This window comes from Rousettus aegyptiacus, unplaced genomic scaffold (genome assembly GCF_014176215.1).
Source record: "Rousettus aegyptiacus isolate mRouAeg1 unplaced genomic scaffold, mRouAeg1.p scaffold_m13_p_6, whole genome shotgun sequence".
NCBI classification, from domain to species: Eukaryota; Metazoa; Chordata; class Mammalia; order Chiroptera; family Pteropodidae; genus Rousettus; species Rousettus aegyptiacus.
This window is the reverse complement of record NW_023416309.1, coordinates 84,698,227-84,725,992: the sequence shown is the minus strand read 5'-3', so window position 1 is coordinate 84,725,992 and position 27,766 is coordinate 84,698,227. Positions and strand designations below refer to the sequence as shown.

General features: G+C 39.0%; 3 protein-coding genes across 7 annotated transcripts in view; all 3 read left to right on the top strand.

Annotated features, from left to right (window-relative positions):
• Positions 1–27,766, top strand: part of LOC107500179 (schlafen family member 11-like) — a 65,463-nt gene that overhangs the window by 17,524 nt on the left and 20,173 nt on the right. Inside the window, exons 1-2 of one of the 5 annotated variants that reach the window (XM_036222486.1) lie at positions 25,255–26,375; positions 26,674–26,856. The exons of 1 other annotated variant lie outside the window; for it this stretch is intronic. Coding sequence is in view for 1 of the 4 variants with exons in the window: in XM_036222485.1 (XP_036078378.1) it covers positions 25,189–25,367 (179 nt within the window). In the remaining 3 variants the exon portion in view is untranslated. Of the gene's footprint in view, positions 1–24,403; positions 26,376–26,673; positions 26,857–27,766 lie in introns of those variants that run through there. 3 more of the 5 variants (XM_036222489.1, XM_036222485.1, XM_036222487.1) reach the window with 3 other exon arrangements.
• LOC118603929 (schlafen family member 13-like) lies at positions 3,129–5,304 on the top strand (the record flags this gene model as incomplete). The annotated part of the gene is made up of 2 exons (XM_036223344.1): positions 3,129–3,889; positions 4,097–5,304. Coding segments are annotated over 2 exons (1,545 nt in total), but the record flags the coding sequence as incomplete, so codon positions are not given.
• Positions 15,454–18,065, top strand: LOC118603830 (protein SLFN14-like). Its single transcript, XM_036222493.1, has one exon. The coding sequence runs from the start codon at positions 15,718–15,720 to the stop codon at positions 16,597–16,599; it is 882 nt and encodes a 293-aa protein (XP_036078386.1). The 5' UTR covers positions 15,454–15,717; the 3' UTR covers positions 16,600–18,065.

Genomic DNA, 27,766 nt, shown 5'->3' with positions numbered 1-27,766 from the left:
ACAACATAAAATAATGATTCAGAACCAAGGATAGTGGCTGGTTTCTGGCTCTCATCCGCCCTCTCAGAAACTTGTTAGGCATTTTCTAGGAGTCCATGGATGTCCTCTTTCTAGACTTCTAGAGGAGGGAAAACCTCTTGCTCAAGTGTATGCAGTAAATCAATGCCCTATCTGGCACTAGAATCTGATTCATAAATGTCCTGTTAAATATGTAAATAGCTATCAAGGACCACTAATAGATAATGACTGTCCAATTAAGATTTATTTTTTTCCCTTACCTAACTGAGGTCTTTATATTTTATTTACATATCAAATTTATATTTTAAAATTATCTACAATAAATAGTATTAATAAAAGAGTAAGTGTAAGCATTGGTAACGATTTTCTAAAACTCAGTAAAGCTCCATTTTAGTACATCTTATTAGCATAGAATAAATAAGTAAAACACAATACCAGACTGTATGCTCATAGAGCAACAATCTATTATTATATAAAAATCGGTTTTTCCAGGAATTGTACCAAACATGAAGAATAGATACTTCCCAACACTATTTAAATTGTTCCAGAGCCATAGAAACGAATGAAATTACCAAGTTATTTTTTAAGCAGAAATAACAGTAATTGCAAAACTTGACAGAAAGCACAAGAAAAGGAAAAACTCGGATTTATTTTACTTATGAATGAGAATGCAAAGATCGAACTCAGGAATGAAAAGAGGAATCAACATTAAGGGAGTATTGTTACAATCACCATTTCTACATATCTATGCAAAAATATATGATGATTGTCTATACCTTGAAAAAGCATTTGAAAAACAATACACATTCTTGATTAAAAAAAAAATAGGAACCCATAGGAACCCAATGTACTTCTTTAACATTATATTTATATCTATATCTATCTATTTCCCAAAGATCATCATGTTACTTAGGAGATATTAGAGACATTCTATTAAATTCAGGAACAAAACAAACATGTGCACTACTACACTTTTGGTGAAGTATTAGTTAGCCAATAAAATTAGATAAGAGAAAAAAATTAGATAAAAATTAAAGAAGATAGGAGTATATATCTGGAGAGTTCAAGAGGATCAATGAAAAATCTACTATAAACAATAAAATAATTCAGAATGAAAATATATAATTACATTAGATACCATAAGAAACATGTAAAAATTAATATGCAGAATTCAGTATCCTAATATAACAGTGAAAGGAAATACTCACTTTTCAATAGCAGCAAAAAGTTAAAATATCTAGGATAAACCTATCTGAGAAAAAGAAAAAAACAATATTGAAGGACACAGATGAATGCCTGAATCAAATGGAAATACATGATACGCTTGAAAGGAAGAGATGACATCATAAAATTGTGAGTTCTGTTATTTTATAAAATGTAGTGAGATGTATCCATAATGAAAAACCATCTCCCATTGCTATCACCCAGGTTGCAGGCATAATCAAGTTGTACGAACACCTAGTACAAATGAGAAAGCACCAGCAACAGTGAATGGTAAACAATTACCAATGAGCTGTGGGTAATTTCATTTAAAATTACCACTGTAAATCTTAATTCTGGTTTGTAATCTGATATCAGCACACCAGGATGAAAACAATCTCTGCATCCACCCCACCCCCCCAACCCCTTTGGAACATATGATCATTGAAATAAGTTTAACACCCTACAGCACGAATTTATTCTCATGTCACGTAATCATTCCTTGCTCCCTTGTGGCAAAAGGGAGGCTCTTGTGATGCCTGCAGTCTCACATTGATTTGTATGTGAGCGATGCTAGAGTTCTACTTCAGAAGAGGTAGGTAGCTCAGAGCCTAACATCAGGGTGTCCCAGTCTAGGACCACAGCCACAGGGAATTCTATGCTAATAGAAGATTTAACATGGCCCCGCTGTCTCCACAAATACTTAATGAGCACCTCCTTCCTGAGAGGGCTTCCATCTCCATCAATGGAGCCCATCTGGGGAAATTGTGAGTTTGAGATACTTTGAAAGTAGGAGGGGAAATAGAACTAACATTTCCCAAGCAGCTACAATGAACCAGATATCTTATGCTATTTCATTTATCCTTCCCCATGAGAAATGTGCTATTTTAAATGTGTTTTTGTTGTCGTTGTTGTTTGTTTGTTTGTTTTACAGATGAAAGAACAGAGTCTTAGAGAAACTAATAAATTTCCTAGGTCATAAATATAATAAGCACAAAGGTTTAGATGACGTGTGCCAGACTTTCAAGCCTTCTTTTCCTTTTTCATAAGATAATAATGTTTACAAAAGAATGTATACAAATCCCTTGCGACCCAGGAGATTAATCTAATCCACCAGTGCAGAGAGGTTTACCAGGTTTTGCGCAAGTTTGCCTTTGGGAGTAATCACAGATGTGCTGTGATTATTCATCCAGTTCTTGAGTGTGTCATTGGAATAGATCTATTTATCAACTGGCAGAATCCTGCTTTGACTCCCTAATTCATAAAGTAAGAAAAAGCATAGTCAAAGAATCTCAGCACCTCTCCCCCAAAATATAAAGTCAATACCATATCTTGAGGAAGGAGGTAAAGAGACTACACAGGTATTAGTGCCACCATTGAAGACTCGAACAATCCAGGGGCGATTGTTCTTGTTACATCCCATTTAAACCACCTATTTGGTCTATTCACAAGAAACATGGATTTGGGAAAATGAGAATACATTTTAAACTTAATAAGGTGACAATGCGAATTGAAATGGCTATTCCATATGTTGTAAGAGTATATATTCTTTTCCCGTCTTCTGGAAGAATTCATTGAAGTTATTTGGATTGTTTCTTCCTCAAATATTTGCTATAAATTACCCTTGAAGCCATGTGGGCCTAGGGTTTTCTTTGTGGGAAGGCTTTAAATTATGGATTAATTTCTTTAACAGTTATATCACTATTCAAATTCCTTCCTTATTCCTATTTTGATAGATTGTATTTCTCGAGGAATTTTCTATTTGATCTAAATTTTTAATAAAATACTTATTATCTCTAAAAAAGTATAGACAAAAATCTGTAATAGATCTGTAATATATGAGTTTAATTATAATTAATTGTAAATATAATAAATAATTTTATTAATTAAAATTAATTATAAAAATAAATATATCGACCTCAAATTCATTATTCTTTCCATATCTAGTGCCATTGGAAGGTTTGCACTGTACTCCTGAATCCCTTTGGAAGGAGCTGACCTCAGAGCATGAAGGTCTGGAGGAATTAATACATAAGCAAATACATCCTTTCTCTCGGGGACTTTTGATCCTTTCTCGAAGCTGGGCTGTGGACCTGAACTTGCAAGAGAAGCAGGGAGTCATCTGTGATGCTCTGCTGGTAGCACAGAACAGCCCCCCAATGCTCTACACCATTCTCGAGAAGCAGGATGCAGATGGGCAGTTGTACTGCACCCGTACTGCCTTTACTTTGAAGCAAAAGCTGGTGAACACGGGGGGCTACACCGGGAAGCTGTGTGTCATGACCAGGGTCCTGCATCCGAGTCCTGAGAGCAACACAGAGTCCTTCGAAGGTTCAGGCTCTCTGATTGATTACCCTGAGTCCTATTACCTTGTGGACATCCAGCAAATGGAAGCCTTGCTGCAGTCCCTTGTGATTGTCTTGCTCAGCTTCAGGTCTTTCCTGAGTGACCAGCTGGGCTGTGAGATTTTAAATCTGCTTACAATGCAACAGTATGAGATCCTTTCAAAAAACCTCCGCAAGAACAGAGAATTGTTTATCCATGGCTTACCTGGCTCAGGGAAGACAATCATAGCCATGATGATCATGAATAAGATCAAGAATAACTTTGGCTGTGAAGAAAATGAAATTCTCTACGTTTGTGAGAACCAGCTTCTGAAGGACTTTATTAGGTAAGCAGTTGGATTTCATTGTCACCAATTGAGGTTCAGTCTGAATTCACTCCATACCCCCTTGAACCCAAATCACCATGCTCCTTGAGAGATGGATGGTAAAACGATCTGTAACAACAGTTCTATGTTCATAGGAGTATGATGGAGTAATTTTCCTCCTTTATTTACTTGGAGAAAACCTAAGTGTGTCATTTTTAATTTTTACAGTAAGAAAAATATCTGCCATGCAGTGACCCGGAAAACCTTCATGCGTATGCTTGATGTCAAAAAGATTCAACACATCATCATCGATGAAGCTCAGAATTTCTGCAGGGACGATGGGAACTGGTATGAGAAAGCGCGATTCATTACTCAAGGAAGAAAGGATTGCCGAGGAATTCTCTGGATCTTTCTGGACTACTCTCAGACCTGTCACATGGTTCGCGATAATGGCCTCCCCAGTATCTCAGCCCAGAATTCAAGAGAAGAACTCACCAAAGTGGTCCGCAATGCAGATCCAATAGCCTATTACCTAGAAACCACGGTAAAGTGCATCTATGCAATGCCACCACCTAACATTCCCCCTGAGTCCCTGGACGTGCTCCATGAAGCTAAATGTGTTCAGGGTGTTCCAGGCAACTGTAAAATTAAGTTATACTCGAACATGTCAGAGTTAATGACCTATGTAATAGAGAAGTGCCTGTTTTTCTTGAGGGGTGGTTATTCCCCTGAAGATATTGCTGTACTTTTTAGCAAAACAAAGGAAGTGGAAAAATATAAATGTCCCTTTCAAAAAGCAATGAAGAAGAGAAGAATGTCTCAGAACAATGATACCTCTATTTCGGCCAGTCACATCTTGCCGGACAGTGTTCGTCGCTTTTCAGGCCTGGAAAGAAACATCGTGTTTGGGGTCATTCGAAGACAAGGTTTGTTACCCAAATTCAACAGTCTTCGGCTCCGTCTGGCTTCCAGGGCCAGGACACATCTGTATATTCTGATGCTTCATTGCTGACAGAAAGACCTCAATCAAGAAGAGATGGTAGAGTTAAAATATTCCTTCTAGCTCTGCAGTTTCAGAAAAAGAATGACTACTCTGAATCATAAAAGCATTATTTCTAAGATAACTAGCTTCAGAGTTGTTGCTGTATCCTGTGAAAAGAACACCTTTGTCCACATTTTGAACAGCAATAAACTATATGACTGCATGAATTTCTTTTTATAAAGTGCTCAAGAATCTGCGGCTCCCTAAATTAACAAAGGGTAATGTGAATTGGACTATTAACCTTAGAACGGATTTTATGGTAAAAGTCCCATCGTGTCAAATTTCAAGCTACCTAAGTGGCATCGACAGGCTCCTAACATCCTTGGGAATTTAACAGGTGGCTCTTGTGAGCCAGTATAAGCCAGCTCCAGCACATTGCTGTAACCAAAACCATTCTGGCAAAATTTGGTATGCCTTTTTCTCATTTCACAATATGTTTAGAAAGAAAATACTAGAACCACTGAACACTATAAATTTTCATTAAATTACTTAGTTTTGACATTGATATTTATATGTATTTTATTCTGGTCAAAGAGTAATATTTACCATTTTACTGATTCAGTTATCTTGAAAGGCAGCTTTTCCAAGTAGAAAACCATTATGATATTCATTCCTCTGAAGACTAATTTCTAAAATGATTTAATATGCTACAAAATGTATTAGCCAAAGAATAAGGCTCACCAGAAAAATATGGCCATGATGCAGAGGAACATTGCCATATAACACTTCAACATGAAGTTTTTAAAAATTTTATGAAGGAACTGTAAATACAGAAGAATATCACATATCAGAAATAAAGGAGCACAGATAAGACATCGCCCAACAGAAAGAGGATGTAAAATGTGCACTAACTCAATCGAGAGATGAAGAAAGAACAATCCAAAGGCTAGATTACAAGACGCACAGAGATGACAATAGAACACAGAATGACAAATTCAAAAATTAAATGAGAAAAGCCCAAAAAAGTAAACAAAGATTTTTAAAAGATTAGAAAGAAGGGGCTACATATAGATGTGGTAGAGAATGGATTTTCAATGTCTATATCATTAGAGTTCCCTCAAAGTATAATATAAAACAGTAGAACAGAGCAAATATTTAAAATTATAATCCAATAGAACATATAGAATCTACATATCATAGGGGCCTACCATGTGTCTGGGAAATGTAACACTTAATAATCAACACTGAGATATAACCCAATACAGATGTTGGACTGTAACGATAGAGAATCCATTAGCAGCCACACAAAAAGGCTGAGTCACTTCAAAAAAATCAGCCTTCTCAGAAGAATGTGTCATGTCAGAAAAGAGTAGAGATACACCAACAAAAGAGCCCTGGAAAGAAGTGTGAGCCATAATAACGTTAGCTTTTCTGTGCAGCCGCACAGTTCTTTAAGAATGAAGAATGAAGATAAACAATTTTGTATATAAAAGAATTCAGGGAAGAACAATCCCATGAATCTTTACTGAGGAACTTAGAGAATAAACTTCATCCAACCAAGAAATGATCGTAGAAACATTGACAAAAAGATTGTCAAATAACATTGACTATAATGAACTATAACTCTAAGATAAAATAATATACATAAATAATATATAAATGACAGAATAATATATAAATGGTATATACTGTGACATTGTAGAAATTGCATTTCTAAGGAAGGAAAAAACAAGGAGAAGAGAAAATGGAAAGCTTCCTTGTTGCCTCATAGGTTATATCTGACAAAAATTTACCATTTTCGAAGGGTATCAATTTGTAGAAAATTAAGTGTGCTTAAAATTACAGAGAAAAACACAAACACATGATACTATTAGATGGCAGAGGAGAGGGAAATGATAGGAGAAAAAATTTACAAGATAACTTTATTAAGGCCCATGGTAGAGGACTGTCTAACAAAGGTGGAGCTGCGAGTATTATATCAAGTAATTGCATGCCCATTTTTTATCCCCACAAATCTCTCTTGTCTTCTATCCTTCTATCCCAAAATTTTGTTCACTTCCTAAGCAAAGTGGTATTAATTTTGTTTTCATTTGTTGCTTTCTTCTAACCCACCCCTTCATGATCTTCTCTTCTACCCATGGCATAGGCTGCTAATGGTCTCAATATTTATTCTTTCCTTTTTCCATATTGTAATAGACATTTTAGGGGAGCACGTAACAACCTGAAATTTAAAAAATATATGCTATTTTCCAGGCTCCCTTGAAGCCCGTTGTGGCCATAGGACCAATTCTGGCCAAAAGTATGTAAGCAGAAGCTTCTTGATGGTCCTGTTTCTAAGAGAAATGGTGTATTTTCCCATGCCAATTCTATTGGGCAAGGGAGTATTAAGAAGTGCCCCCAGGAAATCTCCTAGGCTGTTCACATTATTCTTTGTGCTCTACTATGTAGCATCAAACTTTCATAATCAGTGTAATATTGTGATTTGTAGGAAATATATATTTGCCCAAAGCTGACAGTGGCTGGTAACTAAATTCCCTAAATGGGTTATTAGATGTAATCATGGCAAGGTTTATTCCCACTGCCACCCCTCGGTTCTCAGACTGGTCCATCTGGCATACACTGCATCCTGTAGGTAAGAACCCCAGCTGAGGCTAAAAATAGTTCTTTAGCAGGCTATGGCTTTATGCTATAAAGTTAGCCGATTCTGAGTGATGAATACATGGTAAAAACAGAATCTTCTCTGGGTGTGAGCTCATTGCCGTACCATTATAGTATACTGTTACGAGATGAGTTATTTGTTTGGACTCAGTGTTTTATGGCAATAAATAAGGCATTCTGATAAGTCCACTGAGGAACAGAGTGAAGAAATGCAATGGAGTCACTCTAGTCAAATTGCTAAATTACTAAAATCAAATAGGTTGAGGCATGAGGAGATGATTCTGTTCTTGTTTTAACTAGCCTGGAAACTTAAACTTTTGAAGTTTTCAGTCCTGCATCAATGCCTGGATGTACATCAAACTTCCAGAAAACCCTCTAGTTATCTCCTGAAGAACTAGGGAATGTTTATATGTCCAGACCACCTCACATGCATTGTCCAGACCACTGGATGTGATCAGACCTGGCGCCATCCTCCAGAGCACCTGACATCTGACTGATAACTGTGCTGGACCAATCCTGGAGCTGAGAATGGAAGACTGATTGTACTAAAGAATGCACTTTTACTGTAAATGGTCGTAACTCCCCCTTACCACCCGAGCACTTCTTGGTTTTTGCCTAGTTTCCGATTTGCAAACCCTAAGACCCTTAAATAAATCTTTGTCATTTATTTCTAGCCAAAGCCTCCAGACTCTTTTTGAGTGAGTTAACACCATGAATGGTGATGCTAGCAGCAGCTTTGTGGGCAGGGAAGGAACACTCTCATCAGACTAAGTATTTATTCCTGTGAGCCACCATGTTTGTGCGGTTTTCTGTGGGGAATGCTGCTGTCTTGATTCCGCATTGACTTCCATTTTCTGCAGGATAAACACTCAGCAGCAGTGGTAGCCAGATCAGACTTGGTAAGAGGAAATCCATTAGCCCATGCATTGTCTCTATTTTAGAAGTGCTCAGTTACAAGAGGCGTATGGGACCCCAATTATGGACCATGCTTCCAATGGTAGCTTAAAATCTCATAAAGAAAAAATTAGGCCCAACTGGTTTCACCAGCAACTTTTATCAAACATTTCAGGAAAATATATCCATTCTTACACAGAATATTCCAGTGTATTGAAAAAAAGAAAACACTCCTCATTTCACAAGAAAATTGTGAGGAAAATATCCTAGGCCACCCTAACTAATGAACATGGATACAAAAATTCTTCAGTAAATGCTAGCAAATCAAATGGAGCAAATACACTAAAATAATACATCACTTTTTCAGGAATACATACAGTTTTTCAAGAATATGATACATATGTTTATCCTAAGAATGCAAGGTTTGGTTTAACATGTGAGAATCAATGTAATCCAGCACATCGACAGATTAAAAGAAAAATTATATAATTGTCTCAAATGCAGAAAAAGCATTTAATGTTATTTAACATGTATTCAAGATCCAAACACGCAGCAAATTATGACTAGGAAGGAACTTCCTTTTCCTGGTAAAGGACATGTTCAGAAGCTCTACTAAACATACTTAATGGTAAATGTGGAGAGCGTTCCATTTGGATGATTGAGGTGCTGGATAGCTTAGGGGATCAAGGCTGAGAAATAAGCGTTCCTGCTTGCAAATGCCCCAGTAAGTGGAAATCACTTTGACTACTTTGACTTTTTGTGTAGGTAATTTGACAAGATTTGCTATAGTTCTACCTTTCTACCCTGCCCCTTCTACTTTAGCCCTACAAGGCCTGACACACTGCCCTGCTCAGCCCTTCACACCAACACTGCTCACAACAGGCAATTCTGCCATGTTGCAGTATAAATGGAATATAGAACTTGGAGGCTCCCGGCCTAGGTTTTCGCATGGGCAGCCTTTTGCTCAGTGAGGAAGGCATGATAGTGCCATCTTAACACCTAGCAGTGCTGCTATATAGTTAATGATACTGTATTATATACTTGAAAGTTGCCAAGAGAGATCTTAAGTGATCGCAACACAAACGCACAAATGGTAAGATGGGAAGTGATGGATATGTTTATTATGGTCATCCTTTAGTAATATATATGTATGAATCATTATGTAGTACACCTGATATACGATGTTATATGTCAGTTATATCTCCATAAAGCTGTGAAAAATACCTGACAAAGGTTATATATATTATATGATTTTACTTACCTGACATTTTTTGAAAGGCAAAACTGTAGGGATGGAGAACAGATCAATGGCTGCTAGAGGTTAAGGGTTGGACGAGAGTTTGACTACAAGGAGGCAGCATAAAGGAGCTTTTTTTTTTTTTGGTATGGAATTGTTCTGTATCTTGGCTGTCGTGGTGGCACACAAAACTATACATTTTAAAAAACCCTTAGTCTGTATACAAAAAAAAATCCATTTCATGTTTGTAATTTTTAAAAAATGATTCTTAAAAATGCTTTACAAAAACAGATTTGGCTTTCCTATATGTATATAAAAGATTCATTTTGGGGGGTCACAAGCCCAAATGTGGAATCTCACTAAAAACTATGAACCTCTCCTCAGAAAAAAAATCAAAATAAATACAAATTTGAATTTCGAAGTCAAGGTAGTGGGAAGAGATGTGGATGAGTCCAGATTACCGTACTTGGCAGAATGGAGGATGGTCTCTCCAATTGATAGAGATAATGTGGAAGAAATAGCAGAAAAGGAAAACAACACAAAATAATATACACAGTATAAAGAAGAAACAGAAAATTGTCAGAGTGGGAGACTGATTTTGGAAACGCTCAACTTAGGATACCTGTGCAGCAAGCAATTGAATACGTCAGTAAAGTTAGTCTGGACTCTGAGAAATACTAGAGCTATTTTCTATAAAAGTGGACTAACCTAAGGGCATCTCTTACTACTATTTCTATTTAAAATCATTCTGGAATTATTGGTCCATGAACTGAAACAAGTAAAAGAAATACTGTATCTAGATACAGGAAAAAGTAGTTCAAAATTAGTTTTGCTTTTGCATTAATAAGATGAGTAAGTAATAATCTTATTAATGTTTGGAAATGACATAATTTTAAAACTGAGCTTTCCTACATGCTAGCATTTCACAATCAGAAATTGTCACAAAAAGATATCCTTCTAGGAATAAAATTTAATATATAAAGTAACAATATGGATAAAACTGAAATAATTGAGATATATACCATAGCTCACTGATGATAAATATACTTTAATATCTCTTAAATCAAGATATGTCTTACAGTTTAATTGACAATTTTCTATTTTAATAGTTAATAACATGATACTGCAATATTGATTTTGAAATTTGATGAAATATGTTCAATGAAGACTTCAATAAATGGTGAAACATTCTATGCTCATATATGAGAAAACTCACTGTTGTAAAAATGACAATTCTTCCAAAATTAATCAGTTTCATGTAATTATCATCAAAGTATACTCATATTGTCCTTTCCTTTTTGGTGAAACAAAATGATTCTAAGCTTCTTCTAGAAGAAAAATGCCACGATAATATCATTTGATATTATCTGACATTTAAGTCCTTAAAGCTTCTGGAATTGCTTTTTTATAAAACAAAAAACAGCAGTCCAATTCTATTTTCTTCCTAATGGTTGAACAACCAACCTATTTCCAAGCACCCACCTATATGAAACACCTGGAAAGTGACATTTTTGCTGTTCTTACAGACATTCCAAATTCTTATGAGTGTACACTCCTACTGCTGGGTGTGATGACAAACTCAGCACAAGGATCATCTCAGAAAATAAGGAAAGATCCCAGAAACAAGAATCAAGGGTTCAATATACAGAAAGGTGCACCCCAACTTATAGCTGAGTTGTGTTGCAAAATCTTTCACTTAGTCCTAGAACTCAAAGTCTTGGCTTACTAATATGACTTCACATTGCAGGTCAGCTCAGGAAAGCCTACTAATATCTCTGGGTGGAGGGAATGGTGTGGAGCAACAGTTTTTAGTTGTGAATTTTTAATTGTATTGAAACAAACTATTTTTATATTTGTAAAACGCTTATATTAAAATATAAGTAAGAGGTATAAAGGTCAATGGATATAGATTTCTGATATGACTCTGAAATGGACTTCGTTTTTCTGGACTTTTGAAGAGATACCATTGATTTTCTTTGGTCTAATTTCTTCCAGGCTTTCCTTTTCCAAAGTAGTTGCATATCATCAACTCTACTCTTCGGCTCATTATTCACGGTGCGCATCACAAGCTCACTCTCAAAACGAAAGAGGGAAAAGAGGGGGACAGCCATGGTCTGGCCGTCGTTTGGTTCAAACACGGAAGTGGGGCAATGAGAAAGGGAGAATAGTTAATGCAGGATAACTTACAAGATGGAAGGGCAGGGAAAGGTGGCAAGAGGTAAAGGTGAAAGGAGGTAAAGAGGACACACGGGTATGAAGTGACCTGGACACGCGAGCGCCCCCTGGCCAGACTGCGGCGGCCCAGTCCCTGCAGGCCCCTGAGTTCGTAGGCGACTTCGGTTTCCTCGGCCCGGGCCACTGGGACCTCGAGCTTGGGGCGAAGGTGGGAGAGAGATTGCTGGGAGGGCTCCCGCGGTCCTCCGGGCTGTGGGCGCGGGAGCTGGAAGTGAGATGTTGAAACATCTACTCCCCAGAATGGTAAGAGGGCCACGAAGGCGGAAGGAGGGAGCCGCGGGAGAGGAGCAGTCGGAGTCAGGAACTAACTGATGCTCCAGAGGTCCCCAAATGCAGCTTACGCGCGCGGGGCGGGGGTTCGGCTCATTCCGCAGGCAGCCGGCTCCTCGCACGCTTCGCTCCGCTGAGCCGCCGCTTGGGTTCCCTGCGCGGCCGCCGCGGCGCGGCACCGCGCATCGCAGACGCGGGGATGTGCATAATGGTCCTGAAATAATACATATAGCTAACTTTTATTTCCCAGTCATCAAATTTTCACAATATTTCTGTGTGTTTTCTGGCTTCTAGTCACTTATGGCTTTTGTTCCCCAAATTGGTGATAATTTAGGAGTTCTCCTAAATTCCTTAGGTCTAGACCACAAGAGAATTGCCCCCTGGCTTTCCAATACAGAAGGAGGTGAGCCCTGGGGTTCTAAAGCAGAGTTTCTCAACCTTAGCACTACTGTTATTTGGTCACATAATTCTTTGTGGAAGGGGGCTGCCCTCTGAATTGTAGGATGTAGAGCAGCATTCCTGGCCTCTACCCTCCAGATTCCAGTAGCACTCCTCCAGCTGTAACAAGAAAAAATGTTCTGAGGGGTGGGGATAGTAAAATTGTCACATGTTAAGAATCATTGTTTTATATTAAAGTTCTTAGTTTCCTCAAAGCCTCAGGCACACATGCACTTGTGCAAACACACACCTTCTTAACAGGAAGGCATGACTGCCTGAATTCCTAGCAGAAGTGGACCATTTGAGATTGAGAAGGGGGTGCTAGGAGGCTGTTCTGTGAAGACCCCTCCCTGATTGTCTTCCCTGTATGAGAGCAGTCAACAGTGGGAACTTCACAGCCCTGGCCTGTGAAGAGGCAGTGCTTTTCTTGCAGACAAGGAAACCTGTGGCTCCATGGCTACACTCATTTCTTTCTATGTGTGTTGCAGGAATACTTACAATACGTTTTTGTACATTTTAGTAATTTCTACCTCTTGGATTTTCAGTGACACAGGACGAGATACAATTTAAACCAGAATCCCTCTGTAAGAAGCTATTCTCAGATCATAAAGGACTGGAAGAATTAATGAAGATGCAGATATATCCTTGTTCTCAGGGGATCGTGATATTTTCTAGAAGCTGGGCTAGTGATGTTGGCTTAAAGAAAGAGCAGGATGTCCTGTGTGATGCTCTCCTAATAGCAGTTAATAGCCCCCTTGTACTCTTTACAATCTTGACACACCCCAGTAAGAGTGAAAGCCTTGAGTATGCCCGAAATACTGCTCGTCAGTTAAAGCAGAAACTGGGAACTGTTGGTTACACAGAAAAAGTGTGTGTCATTCCGAAGCTGATGTGCCTGCCCACCACACAGTGTAGACCCTGTGAAATCCCTGTATACTACCCCCAATCCTACCGGCTTGCTAATGAGGAAGAAATGGAAGACTTGCTGCAGGCCCTCATCGTGGTCTCACTGTGCTCTAGATCTCTTTTGAGTGACCAGCTGGGCTGTGAATTTTTCAACTTGCTCATAGCAGAGCAGTGTGAGCAGCTTTCAAAGAGCCTTCAGGAGACACGAGAACTGTTCATCTACTGCTTTCCAGGAACCAGGAAGACAGCCCTAGCCATAAAGATCACGGAGAAAATTAAGGACTTATTCCACTGCCAACCAGAAGAGGTTCTCTATGTTTGTGAAAGTGACTCCTTAAAGAATTACGTGCTGTAAGTGTTTCACTAACTGAACATAATAAATGTATTTAGTTAGTCTTTTCAACAGTATCACAGAAGTAATTTGTATTGTTAATTCAAGATTTTGCCTTAACTGCATAAATGGCAGAGCTCAAACTAGATTCCCATTTCCAAGTGATTAGGTAGTTGAGCTACAAATGAGTGCCTTGCAATTTTTAGGCTTAAACATCTCATAAATTAGCCAAGTGCGCATAACTTTATGTAACTAGAAACATTTTTTCCCATACTCTGTGGCTTTATATTTTAGTAGAAATGAACCTACCTTTCTTTACATAAACTCTTTGCTTGAGATTTAATACTTAAATCTATAGGGTATTTCCTCTCATTAGACATACATAACAGAAACTTGAATTTAAATACCATTTGATTGTGTTTATAAAATATTTTCATTGGTTTAAGTTGTTATGAATCAATAATTTTAGAAAACATGCAAATTTGCTTCTGATTTAAATCTTTAGCTTTCAATTTACGAAAACAGCCTGGTTGCTTTATAATGCAGCAAATGAAGGCGAACTCATTTGAATTTTTGGTTTGGTTTACTTATTTATTCAACAAATCTTTCTGTGCACCATATGCATGCTAGGAACTATGGATATCTAATGTTAGAGGAGAAAATATATTGAAGACCTGGCCATAAACAGGGACAAAAGAAAAAATAAGCAATGTGAATGTGGTGTAATTAGTATGATAATAAGATATGCTTATCTTAACTGTGGCTGAAGGTTGGTCAGCAAATACTTCCCGGTAAAGAAGATCTATTGGTCACACTCTTAAAAGTCGGTGAGAGAAGTGAATAAAATGAGGGCTTTTTAGGCAAAGGGTATAGCGATTGCAAAGGCATGGAGACACTAAAGAATCAGAAGGAAGTCTGACTGGAGCAGTGAGGGAGTGTTGGTATGCGATAGGTGATGATGTTGCAAAGGAGGCAGAAGCCAGATGAGGAAGGATGCCATAAACTGTGCTAAGCGCTGTGCTTTTTAATATGCTTTATAGGTAAGTTTAAAAATTCCTCCATCAAAAGGCAAATTCGGTCTAACAAATATCTACTGAACTCTATGTGGAGGGGATACAGAGAATGGCTAAGAATCAGTGCTTTTCTTCAAAAGTGGTACACAGGCCGAACTGGAAGAGAAGAACATGAACAGTTATGGTTCAAGGAGTAAAGCCCAGGGACTGCATATGTAAAATGAGAAAACCTGTAGGAATGAGTGATATTGCCTGGGTCCGAATTGAAACAACCACCAGGCTTAGTTATCTATTGCCTCCGCTCATTTGTTCCTCCTCCTCTGATACGCTGAGCAAAGTAAACACGGTCATAGTCCCAGAGAGAAACAGCCCTGTAGATTTGTTACCCTGTCTGATATGTCATGGAACTCAGCAACCTGTTGATGTTTTCCTTACTAAAATCTAAAGAGGTTTCTGGTTTGTACTATAAGTAAATGGGGAAATAGGATGTGCTTTAAGGGGAATTTGCATTCGCCCATACCTCTTTTACATATAAAAATTATGATATGCCTCTAGGTGGCTGTTCTCTACCCCTGAAAAGAACAGAAAGAAATGGTAGTAACAAGTGTAAGTTACTTTTGAGATTTCCTTTAGAAGTAATGAGCTTGTCTTTAGGGATTGTCACGATACAGAAAAAGACTAATAGAAAGAATAGTCTCCTATCCAGGTTTATTTCAAAAGTTTCACATGCAGATTTAACTAGATAACTCCAAGGAGCAGAGTTTGCAATTATGAATTCTGTCAAGTAATTTATCAGTAAAACGGTTTTGGACTATTCAGGATACCACTGAATCAACGGATCAGCCTCCGGATGGGAACTACCCTCTGATTCCAATCGAGAGAGTAATGAATGCATGGTGTTCCCTGAAATCCTATTCTCTCTGTCATCCTTACAGCCAGCAAACCACCTGCCAAGCTGTCACCCGGAAGACCTTCATGCAAGGGGAGTTCCTAAAGATTAAACACATAGTGATGGATGAAACTGAGAAGTTCTGCAGTAAATATGGTGATTGGTACATGAAGGCTAAGAGCATCACCCAGTCCAAGGTGAGGGGGGCTGCAAGTGACAACCTTCTCCATGGGGTTCTCTGGTTTTTTCTGGACCCTTTCCAAGTCCATCGTGCTGATGTCAATGGCCTTCCCCCTCCTTCTGCTCAGTTTCCTCGTAAAACGATCACCAATGGGATCCACTGCTCTCTGGAAATAGCAATGGTCATGAAACAAGAAATGAAGAGAATCAGAGAAAATCCTCTCTTCAATATGTCTCCAGACATACTGTCATTGTTCAGGGAAGCTGCCTACGAGGAAGCAATATGTGCTCAGGCTCTGCCTGGGGTGTGTGAGACAGAGACTAACCTGGCAATAGGGCAAATCGCGAATCGTGTGGCAGAAAGATGTCACAGCCTGTTCCAGTGTGGCTATTTGCCCAAAGATATAGCAATTCTGTGCAGGAGAGGGGAGGACAGAGGACGTTATGAGCTTGCGCTGCTAAAAGCAATGGAATTAATTGAAACTCACAGAGCAACGGAAGTTGCCTTCAGCCAGGCCTCTGGTGTTTTGGGCAGTCACATCATTTTAGACAGTCTTCAGCAGTTTTCAGGCCTGGAGAGGAATATCGTGTTTGGGCTCAGTCCAGAATGTACCCTGTCAGAGGAAACTCATAAGCTCTGCTTTGCCTCAAGAGCTATTAAACACCTCTACCTGCTTTATGAAAAGGCAGCCTTCTGAAAATTATTTCAAGCATTATAGGACTCCAGAAAGAGCAGAGTCCTTTCTCCCAGGCAGGTGGCAGTCACTCCTTTTCACGTGTACAAGTGAGGAAATCAAGGCAGAGTCGGTATGGCAGAGAGCCACAGAAATGTATCTTGGGACCCTGACACTCTATGTGCAGAGTTACCGTCTGTTTTCCAGTACACTTCACCTCCTTCATGTATGGCAGACATATTTGGTCGCCTTCCTCCAGTTTTCTTGGCCTAGTTTGACTTATTTCCTGTCAAACGGAGAGGATCTCCTCATATAGAGAACTGATCTTGTGCCATCCCCTGCTAATGTATCTTCAGTGAGTCCCTGCAGTCTTCAAACCAAACCAATTTTCAGGGCTTTCCATGATATACCCTGACATACTCTACTAACACATCCTTTATTAACCTCCATTTCCCAATGTTTCTAATGCTCCCAGTCCAGCTGGACTATTTTGAGGCTGGGGAGTAGGGTGCGCTCCAGGCTACTTACCTTGACTGAGTATCTCAGGACAGCACCCTTGTTGGCACATCGTACTGGCTATGGGACTCGAGCTGTATAGGCTCAGAACTGGATCTCTCTTGACGATGGCTTGATACTAATAAAGTTCACAAAAGACCAAGGCATAAATGAAATTGCTACTCTGACAATTTCCAGCGAGGATTGTAGTAATAGGTGAGCCAGATGCTTTTGTTAATCAGTACATTTAATAGTAACATAGGAAACCAAATTATACAAGCAAAGCTTTGCAGCAAGGGGAGCTGGCAATCTGATTCAAATGTATGAAGTCTTCAGATTATGTTAGACTATTACGACCATCTCTAAAACAGAAATATTTCTACCGCAAAGGCTAGACAGGACAGGTTTATAAAAGAAAGCAAATTTAGAATGCTAAGAGTGACTAGTTTTTCCATAATCTCTGCCTCAGATGAAATTTTTTTTCTCTCTTAGTTTCTAAAGTTTCCAGGTTGACCACTAACCTTCCCCTCATACTCCCAAACACAACAGCATTTTGCTCACATTCATTCTTTATGTCTTAATACTTTCATCTAGGCTAGAAACTGCTTACACCCTGCTATTGGCCTGGGAAGTGGTCTCACTGTAAGAGGTCTTTGCACAACCCTGATGTCGTCCGTGATGATTTGGTGTTAACTTTGTAATCCAGTGAGAGGTTACGGGAGCCTGTGCAGCGATACTATCACCTAGGCCACCCACACACATTCTTGGCTTCTGGCTGTGCCTATGCCGTTTTCTCAGCCTTCAAACCTTGTTCTGCTCCCTCTAGCTGTTGGAACCCTTTCTTGTCAATCATGTCCTTGTTCAAGTGCCCACCTCTTCAATTAAACTTTTGTCATCCCCCAAAATTAAACTTGGTTCCCCTTTTTCCTGCCATTCTATGGCTTAAATTTTTTAGAGTGATAATGCCGAAGTCTTTCTAAACTATGCCAGAGTAGTTGTTGACATAGCAGAATCTGTGCAATACCTTCCCATCATGTCTTCTTTCCAATGTATGTGCAATGTATTAGAAATAAGATCAAAGGTCCTTTTCTCTGGTCAGCTCCCCAAAATAGTTAAGCCAATCTTATGCTCTTCAATGCAATCTTTTTTTTCCATAGGTTTTTTTTTTTTTTTTTTAATCTTTGGTAAGATTCCTATTTCCAGACTGTTTTTAACTTCTAGGAAGCTTAAAGACAACTTTATTACCGCTGGAGAGGCCCGGATGCAGGACAAATTATGGAAATATTCTTTTGGCTATAATTTAGATAAAGCCCATCAACTTTCTGAGAGGTAGGAGAACAGGTAGGGCTTAGAAAAGTGCTCATAGCTGCCTTTTTTTTTTTTTAACTGTTCAGGCCACCGGGCAGGCCAGTCTGAACCTGGCCATGGATTGGACACAAGAACCTCTCTCCTACACCTGCCACACCAATTATTTGACATTTACTCCTTTTTACTATTCCTTGGGCAGGTGGGGGCCAGGGGAGCAGTTAGGGTAATTTTAGGTTGGAGAAAATAAAGTGCAGCAATTAAGTTTTTTGTGCCTTCTTTTAACTAACTTGTTTTTGATGATGTAAAAGATACCAGTGCGTTAACACCTGAATAATGGGAGATGTGTGAATTCTTTAAAAATAATTTAAAGAGTCAAAGTGGAAGAGAATTGGAGAAATGGAGAGTACAGGGAAGTGCTATGTTTTGGTCATAAGCCTCAGTACCATGTAACGTTTTAAACTATATGCATGTATTATGTAATTTTTGATATTTTAAGTTGTTTTAAATACTGAATTTGAGAATCTTTGCCAACTTTTAGTCTCCTGAAACAGCTCAGTCAGGCTCAAATTAGAAGGCCTAACCCAGTGGTTCTCAACACTGGCTGCTCATTATTTTTACCTGGGGAGCTTTAAAAAATACCAGTGATCTGGCAGACACTAGAGCAATTAAATCAGCATCTCTGGGCATGCGCTTGGATAGTAGTATTTATTAAAAATTGTTCAGATGATTCTAATATGCCACCAGAGTTGAGAACCATTTTGCCCTTCTCTTAGTCTTCTTTCTGTAGGCAAATAGATGTGTACACATTTCTCTTCCCATGAGACTATGAGATCTCTGAGAGTAAGGATGGTCACTTACACATCTTTACTGCCCCAAAAGCAATTATTGTAGTGCCTTGAACACAGAGTGCTCAGTAATTATTTGTTGAATGGACTTGCCAGTTTCAGAAAATCAGAATTTACTAGGGACAATGCTTCTCTTCAATGAAATGAATATCTAATTTCGGAGACTTCAAAGAGATCTGTGCGCAGAATAATTGACACTGCAATGCTTAATAATAAGAGAATAAAGCAATTTGATCTGTTTTTAGACAACAGACAAAGTTAAAGGTTCATGTTGATGGAAGTCCATTTGGTTTGAGTTTGAGAGTAGGAACGGGTGGGGACTAATAATAATTGACTAACTTACTTGTACTTAGAATTCCAATTTTTTTTCTACAGACCCTTGATGCAATGGATAAAGCAATTAGTTTAATAAAGTAAATGGCCTGCTGTGAGATGCTTCTAAAACTTACTTTAAAAAAGAAGGGTAATGCAATTCTCTTGTGTAAATTTGAGAAAGGGAGAAAGGCAAAATAAAAAGTTCTTCTTTTGGGGCATAGTTTCATTTGGCTTATTTATTTCCATTCTTTGTTGATTCACAAAACTATTTTACATAGTTATGATCAAGTTATACAATCAACTTTCTTGACCATGTGGCTTTATTTGGCCAACGAAATGTTCGTAGTTGTAATGTGCGCAGAGACTTTACACATTTCAGCATTAGGTCTACTCTGAGGGCTTCCGCTTTTGACCATGTGAAGACTATGCCTTGGGCATCCTGTCAGTCACTGAGGAATGAGAGACGTGAAGCAGACTTGAACTCAACTCATGGCCTGGAGCCAAGTTCAACAGATCTTGACTAGATGAGCCGAAACCCAGCTGACTTGCATTGCATAAGTGAGAAATAAATGTTTATTACTGTATGACTGAGATTTTGAGATTGTTTTGAGGCAGTAGTTGACTAAAGCAGACTTTTTGCCATGTCGTAGCACAGTCTTCAAAATTAGCACTTTAAGTGGTTGCACAATTTCCCAGCTAGATCATACAAAATTTCAATGACATCTTCCTATTAATTTGGGTCACCAGCAATTTAACACTATTCAAATTAAGCCAGGCAAATACTCTAGTATATTTGTATATTTATATATTTGGTATATTTATAAATCCCCAGAGGGGAGTCTACTGGATCCAAAGGGTGGTCTAGATAAGAGATTCATCTTGTTCATATTGGTTTGAAGTGTGATGGGAAGTGTGTAGAAAAACCCCAATCACTGTACCTGACAACACAGAGATTTGTTCAGCCTTAAATAAGAGAACAAAATGCTGACACCAGGTTCTGATGGCAAAAAAGAGGGGTAGGTATCTCGGAAACAGGTGGCTTAGGACATGTTTTCTCTGCATGAAGAGTAAAACCAAGGCTATCACTTTAACCTAGGACCTTAACTTGGAGAATTAGGTGGAAACATGAATTATGTAACCCTAATATTAAATAAGAAAAAAATTCTGGTCACTTGAAAATGACGTGGGTACTATCTCAAAAAGAAGAAAAGATAGGATGCATCCGACCATCAACAGGACTTTTTCTGAAGAGAAAGGAGAAGTCCATTTAAGAAAAGAGGACATATAGGGTAAACTAGATTTTATATGAAGTTGAATTTTCCCAGTTCCCTCAAGGTTTTGGGAAGGCCAAAGATAAAATTACCTTTGAGAAACATCAACTTGAAATAAGTACAAAATTTATAATAACCACATGTTACTATTTATTAAGATATTATGACAACCAGCTATTTGCTAATGCTTTGCATACATTCTCACAACTCTGAGTTATATACATATTATCTCCGTTTTATAGATGACAAAGGTGAGTCACAGGGAATTTAAGTTTCTCAAAGGCACATATCTAATAAGTGGCCAAGTAATTATAACACTTAAATAGAATCCTTGATGTGTTAAGCTCAAATCTGAGAATATATCAATACCCTGAAAATACTCTCCAGGGCCAAGAATACTCACATTTGCTATCAGAATCCTTTGTCAAGTTCACATCTCTAGAAAGCATAGGCCCTCATCATAAATGAAAACAGCTGACTATACTGTTTCTTTTACTTAATATTTGTCACTTCTCCCAGAGCCCCCTGATCATCTGGGAAAATCTGAGTTTCACCTTCTACAAAGCTCAGGATCATATTCAGGTCACATTCCTGACCTGGCCAAGGTCAAGCACTCCTAACAAGAATTGCCAGAGCCCCTCCAAGGCTCCTGCATCTTGGTTCAATATCTTCAGTTGTTAGAGGAAACAGGATTTTGAAATAAATGGAATTTTTAAACATCATTAGTTCTTTTAATTTCAGCCTAAATCGTGAGTGAAAAATGAGGACATGGCTACTGTGCCTTTTCTCTTCTTATTGTTAAGTATCTCAGGCCATTTGCAGTTTAAGTCCATCTTCTTTAACTGCATTAATCAGGGAAGACTGTCTTCTTTGCCCCATTGTACAGCCTGGAAGAGGCATGTGTTAGAGGGCAGCAGTGAGGCTAGCAGGGATTCCATTAGAATAGGGCCAGACATGGTCAATAAACCCCATCAGTAGATAGCTGATCCATCAAAATACCTCTACAGCTCCATTCCTGTATCTTCTGGTATATAGTATAAGCTAATAGCTAACATATAGTAAGTGCTTACTATGTGTCAGACACTGTGCAACCTGTTTTAAATACATTATATCTTTTTATACTCCGAGCAGCCTTTGAATTATGTATGTATAGGCAGGATAAAGTGCTGTTAAGAGCATGAATCCTAGGGTAAGACTTGAACTCCAACTTTATTCTAAATTGGGTGGATGACCTCAGGCAAAGTGAATTTCCCTTTAAAAATCAGCTTTCTCATTGGTAAAATAGAGACAAAATTCATATCTATGCCTTAAGTTAAAGACGAGGATTGAATAAATAATACATTTAAATGAAGCTTGGCATGTAGAAAGCTCTCAGTAAATTCTGGCCCTACTTAGCTTTAATTTATAGTTGAAGAAGCTGTGGCTTAAAGGTAAATACCTTGCCCAGGAGCACAGAACTACTAAATTCTGACTGCAGGGTCTGAGCCCATGTCCGCCTGACTCTAAAGCCCTTTTCAGCCTCTACACCCTTCTGCCTTCCTACTCATTTATGTTAAAGGCATGAGTCTCCATGTCGACAGTAATTTATGTTAATTATTGTTGAGACCAGGATTAGGTATATTTAGAATATTTGCGATATTAAGCAACTTGGTTACTCTTAGTTTCTAAAATTTTTCTACAAAACCAATTAATTACTAAAAGGACTTACTAAGAAACTTAAATATACCTTGCATTACTAGGTCTTTATAATGACGTCACAGAAAGATTGAAAAATAAGCAAAAGAAAATTCATCCTCATTCTTACCACCATGTACACAGTTGTTCTTTTTGCTTATGCATTTCCAGTGTTGGTCCATTGACAGATATATTTTAGCAGAGATGTAATCATAGTGCACATTCCATTTGGTATCTCGTTTGGTTTGACTGTTCTGGAAGCCATTCCCAGTCTGTAGTATGCCATACAGCACATGAGAAATTTTCCACACTGCAGCCTAGGATGGTGCGTGCGACTCAGTGCAGAAGAGCCTCTCATGTTGCATTTGGTTTCTCAGCCCTGCCCTACACCTACAGAGAGGAACACAGCGATAGGCAAGTAAAAGATAAGAAAGCTCTTCACCAAATTCCATGAAACATGACAGTGGGGTGGAGTGAAGATGTTTTAGGGAACTCGGCAACAAAGTCACATAATTAGGACAGAAGCATTCTTCTTGCCTGGATTTCTTTGGTGTTTGTGCCCTCCCTGAAAAATGGCAGTTACCAGGAGCACGACCCAGGAGGTCTATAAAACTAATCTCTCTCTGCTTGTCCAAAGCTACCTAAACAGAGTTTTCCACATTTGCCTAAGCAGAATCCTCTGGTGTGATTGTTAAAATTCCAGATCCTGGGCCCCTCATCAGCTCTATGACAGGTGTTTGAGACTAATTTGTAGGTCATATGGGAAACATTATATTGAATGGTGATATGGGTGGGGTCCGCACTTGGATAACAGGAAAAACACCCATTCACTACTTAGAGTCCTACCCAGGAATGACCAGAGTTTCCATCCCACCAAGCTTTGGGGTACCCCTGAGCTTTGAGGCACTCAGGTACTTGTGTGGGTTTCAGAGTCAAATGAGACAAGGTTCAAATGCAGGCCCAGATGTGAGTTGGGCAAGTTAACTGATTTTTCTTATGTAAAATGAAAATAATATGATATCCTTCAGTTGTTGTAAAGCTGAAATGCTTTGTCTCCTGTGCTTGGCACAAACTGAAGTGTCAACAACCAGTAGCTACTAAACTAAGTTCTCAGTGCCCGGCATGTGATCAAAGCCTCAGTGATTGGGAGAAGTTACTTTACCAACATTGATTCTTAACTTTTCTTAGGCTTAGTTTCTTCCTAGGGATAACCTAGGTACCATGAAATGCTTAGCACAGGGTTGGACATAATACTCAATCTTCTGTGAACATGGTTATTAAGACATCCTTTGGACCCCGCTGGGTTTTTCTTACTGGACACTTTTCAAGTATGATTTTTCAAAAAATGCTATGTCTCTGGGGTAATTTGTAGGTTGTAATACTTTTCTGCAATCAGATAATTACCCACTGTGTTTGACACATGTAGGTAAGGTCACGGAGTAATAATGCTGGCCATATTGGTAAAAGATTTGGTATACATTGGATTCATGCAGTAGTCTGTAATCCAAGTAATTTCTGTGACAGTCTACCATGAATAGTGGGCCTGTAAATGTTAAGGCTGGAAAATCTTCAAAGTGAGCCAACTAGCTAAGTCAGCTACAGGGAAGAAATATCTTTAGATACCAGAAATTGTCCTACTTGCTTGGGAGTGGGTTTAGGAAATGTATTGTATAGGATATGAAGATGGCCAGTGTCTGCTTCTGTAATCTGCTCACTTATTAACCAGAGTGTAGTACGAAGTGATGTATTTGTATTGCATTAATGGTCAACTTCTGCTTTCTATAAACTGCTTATTTGTTTAATGTAGTTTTGGGTTTTGTGAGCTGCCTCTTTTGAAATTGTAAGAGTAAAGACTTCCCAGTAAATCAGTAACAAGGAAGTGATTCCTTGAGACACCAAAGTCCCAGGAAGAGGCACAACATTCCAAGATACAGATAACAAGACTGTCTACCAGGCTATGTTTGATCTAGCAATTCCCCAGATACATTTATCTTTGTAAAGGACATTAACGGTTAACTTCCGCTTTCTATAATTTCCTTACTCTCTCTTTGTTCTACGATGTAGTCCAAGGCTTTATAAAACTGCCTCAAACAAAGACCCGGGGCTGATCTCCTCTAACACTGCGTGGTAGAGAGCCAGTCGCTGGCCGGCTAATAAAGGCTCATAATTAATCTCAATTGGCTCCTTGGGTCTTAGATTTGAATGCACCACAACAGGCCTAGAGATTGTGATAATAGGAGATAGGAAGGAAATGGTAGTCCAGCAGTTCCTGAACTTGGCTAACAATTGAATCACCCAGGGATCTTGGATAACAGGAAAAACGGACTCCACCCATTTCACCATTCAATATAATGTTTCCCATATGATCTCCAAATTAGTCTCAATATAGATTCATTGTTTGATTTTGAGTGTCTAGAGAGGAGCCCTAGAATCTGCATATTTAAAAAAGGTCTGCTGAAAGATCCAGCCAAGATTAAGAACGAGGTCGTAAAGGTTGTTTCTTTCTTTTTGTAATGTAAATGACTGACTTAAGCTGTGACTGTCAGGCATTCACTTCAAAGAGGCATCTACTTCAAAGATGACTATCTCGAAGAGCCAGGCCACCTCCCTTCACTGAGGTTCCTTTGTTTTAGAGATTTTGATTGGTTTCATAACTGACCATTTGGGCTGCTGTTTCCTCCCTGAACTTTAAACTCTCGCTCTTAATGTTCGTTGTTTTTTCTTTCGTGCTCTATTTTAAATTCACCAATCACGAGACCGTGAAACCCAGGACTCCACCCTCAATCAAGCCCGGTAAAACCAGAAACCCCAGACAATGCGCTCTTTCTCTCGACCCGCAACCTCGCTGTGTATTTGCAGGTGTGCTGTGTAATTTCCAGGTCCTGTAAGTAATAACTTTATGTTTTTCAAAGTTACTCATGGTTATCGTGGAAGGACGTTTTGCAATAATAATAATCACAAGGGCTTGTCCCACCAACATTGATTATTGACAGGCTGAGATCGGCACAAAACACTGGTTCATGACATCTCAAACTCAATTTCCCGTAGTGCACAACACCCTTTCTCACAGTTAGAAATGATTACTAAATCCATAGTGTAATAATTCTTGCATTCTGTAAGGATGGACACCAGAAAGAAACCGTACAAGAAACCGAACAAACCTCAAAGGAAGTGTGATTTGTGTGGGCTGTGGAGGGAAGCGGCAGGTCAAAGTGCTAAGTAGAAGAAACAACAACAACAACAGCATGAGCAGTCAAATCAATAACAGGAAATCGAGCAGAAATTCCAGCTATAACTGTTGGGATTATAGAGGCTACAAGAAAAACTGAGAAAGTCAATGAGATGTATTGCTTGTCTAACTGGCTCTACCATTGCTCTCTTTTTCTTACTTCATTCCATATTTCTTTAACTCGCGCTGATTGTTCAGAATAACAATTGCACCCTCTCCATCTTCTTTACAGTTGCACTCGCCAGTGAGTGATCCTTAATAATAGTTTGGTGTGTATCCCAATAGGCTTTTCTGTAGCCTTGTTCACCAAGAAGTTTCAAGTGCTCCTTGTGATACACAGTTCCTTTAGAGTCAAGCCAGAACTAATTAGCTTTTTACCTAATTAAAATGGCAAATTCTTATTGACAAGAAACAGCTTTTTTTCTTTCTTGAGGCCAGAAAGGCAGGCATTAAGAGGCAAGAGCATTCTAATTTAGGCTTCTGAGAAATCGAAACCGAAAAGATCTCAGCTTTCAGAGAAACCTTAAAAAAGGGAACAGTCTAAGTTCATCTTTCAGAGAAACCCATTCCTCTTAGGCTTGCTTTTCTCCAGGGAGCTGAGATTTCATTTCTTCCCTCTGAAAGTTACCATCGTCTTCAATCAAGTGGCAGACACCTGAACAGGTCAGAACTCCAGTTTTCACTAACACCCCAGTGCTAAGGAATCTTCTAATTCCCAATGTAAGGACAGATTGTCTGGAAAGACCCAAGCTGTGCCTGTTGAATAGAAAGGATGGTCTCAAAAAGAGACTTAAAAAATCTCTAGATGAAAATACATTGTGGCTATAAACCTTCCAGATATATCTTGCCTATATATTTAGGCAAGAGAGGCTGAGGTGGACACAACCACACCTTTCTTAAATAAGTAAAATAGACTGTGAGAACTGGTCTATACTGTAGATGGACTCACCTTTTTTCTCAGGCCAGGGATGCAGGATGCAGAATTCCAGCCCAGACAACCTGGCTGAGGTATGATGCAGACGGTGGTGTAGCAGCGGTCACCAACTTTTTGGCACCAGGGACTGGTGCTCCTATGAGAATCTAATGCTTGATCGGGTGGAGCTGAGGCGCTGATGTTTGTGCTGTGGAGCTGCTGAAAATACAGGTGAAGGTTTGCTAGCTTCCCCACTGCTGTGCAGCCCCTGGCAGGGGTGGGTGGGAGAAGGGTAGAAGGAAGTGGAGGGTGTTAGAGACCTCTGGTGTAAAGGGTTATAGAGTGGACTGATTAAACGTTCTGAGGAACTTTCAAATGGGACAGGGAGGAGCCACAGCTTTGGCGGGAAGGAACGACTATTCAGATTCGTCAGTTTTTTCATAATAGGTACTTCCATTTTCAGGAGAAACTTAAGATATATTGACTGGGAAGCTCTGACCCAGTTGGATTTTCCAGGTTACATGCAGTTATTTTGTTTACCAACATTAGAAGCACTGGAAAGTGAACTTGCCCAATTTAAGATGCTTCTTTGAATCCTTTGGGCGACGGGGGCACAAATGAATAACTGAATACTTCAGCAGGTTAATAATTGAGAAATATTTGCCACTCTGTAATAGGATATCAATCATCTGTAACGACGTATTTATTTTGCTAGACACAGACAACACCTATATATATTCTGGACATTTTCTCTAGACATCGATTGGCAGACACATTTTTACAACAAATGTTTTTATTCAGCCATATGTGTAAGTTAAATTATTTCTGTATGTTTGTCAACAACAAAACTATTGGAGATCATGATTACAGCTTTCAGCGGGAGGGGGGAGAGGGAATATATCAGAGGTCATCTAATTCTGAGCAGGCCATAACTTCTCTGGCTTAAGTCTTCATCTGTGAAAATACAAGATAGTGTAATACCTGGGGGGAGAGCCAGGTTCGATTTGTGGGTCTCCTAGGCCCACATGGAAAAGCTCTACTCCTCTTACCCCGGGCCATTCCCTACGCCACATTTCCAAACCAGCACACGCTCTCATGCAGACATACACAGGCTCTGGCCGCGGTACTCTAAGCCTCTCCT

Coding starts and splice junctions, on each gene's coding strand:
- LOC118603830 (XM_036222493.1), top strand. CDS start 15,718: ATGAATGCATGGTGTTCCCTGAAATCCTATTCTCTCTGTCATCCTTAC.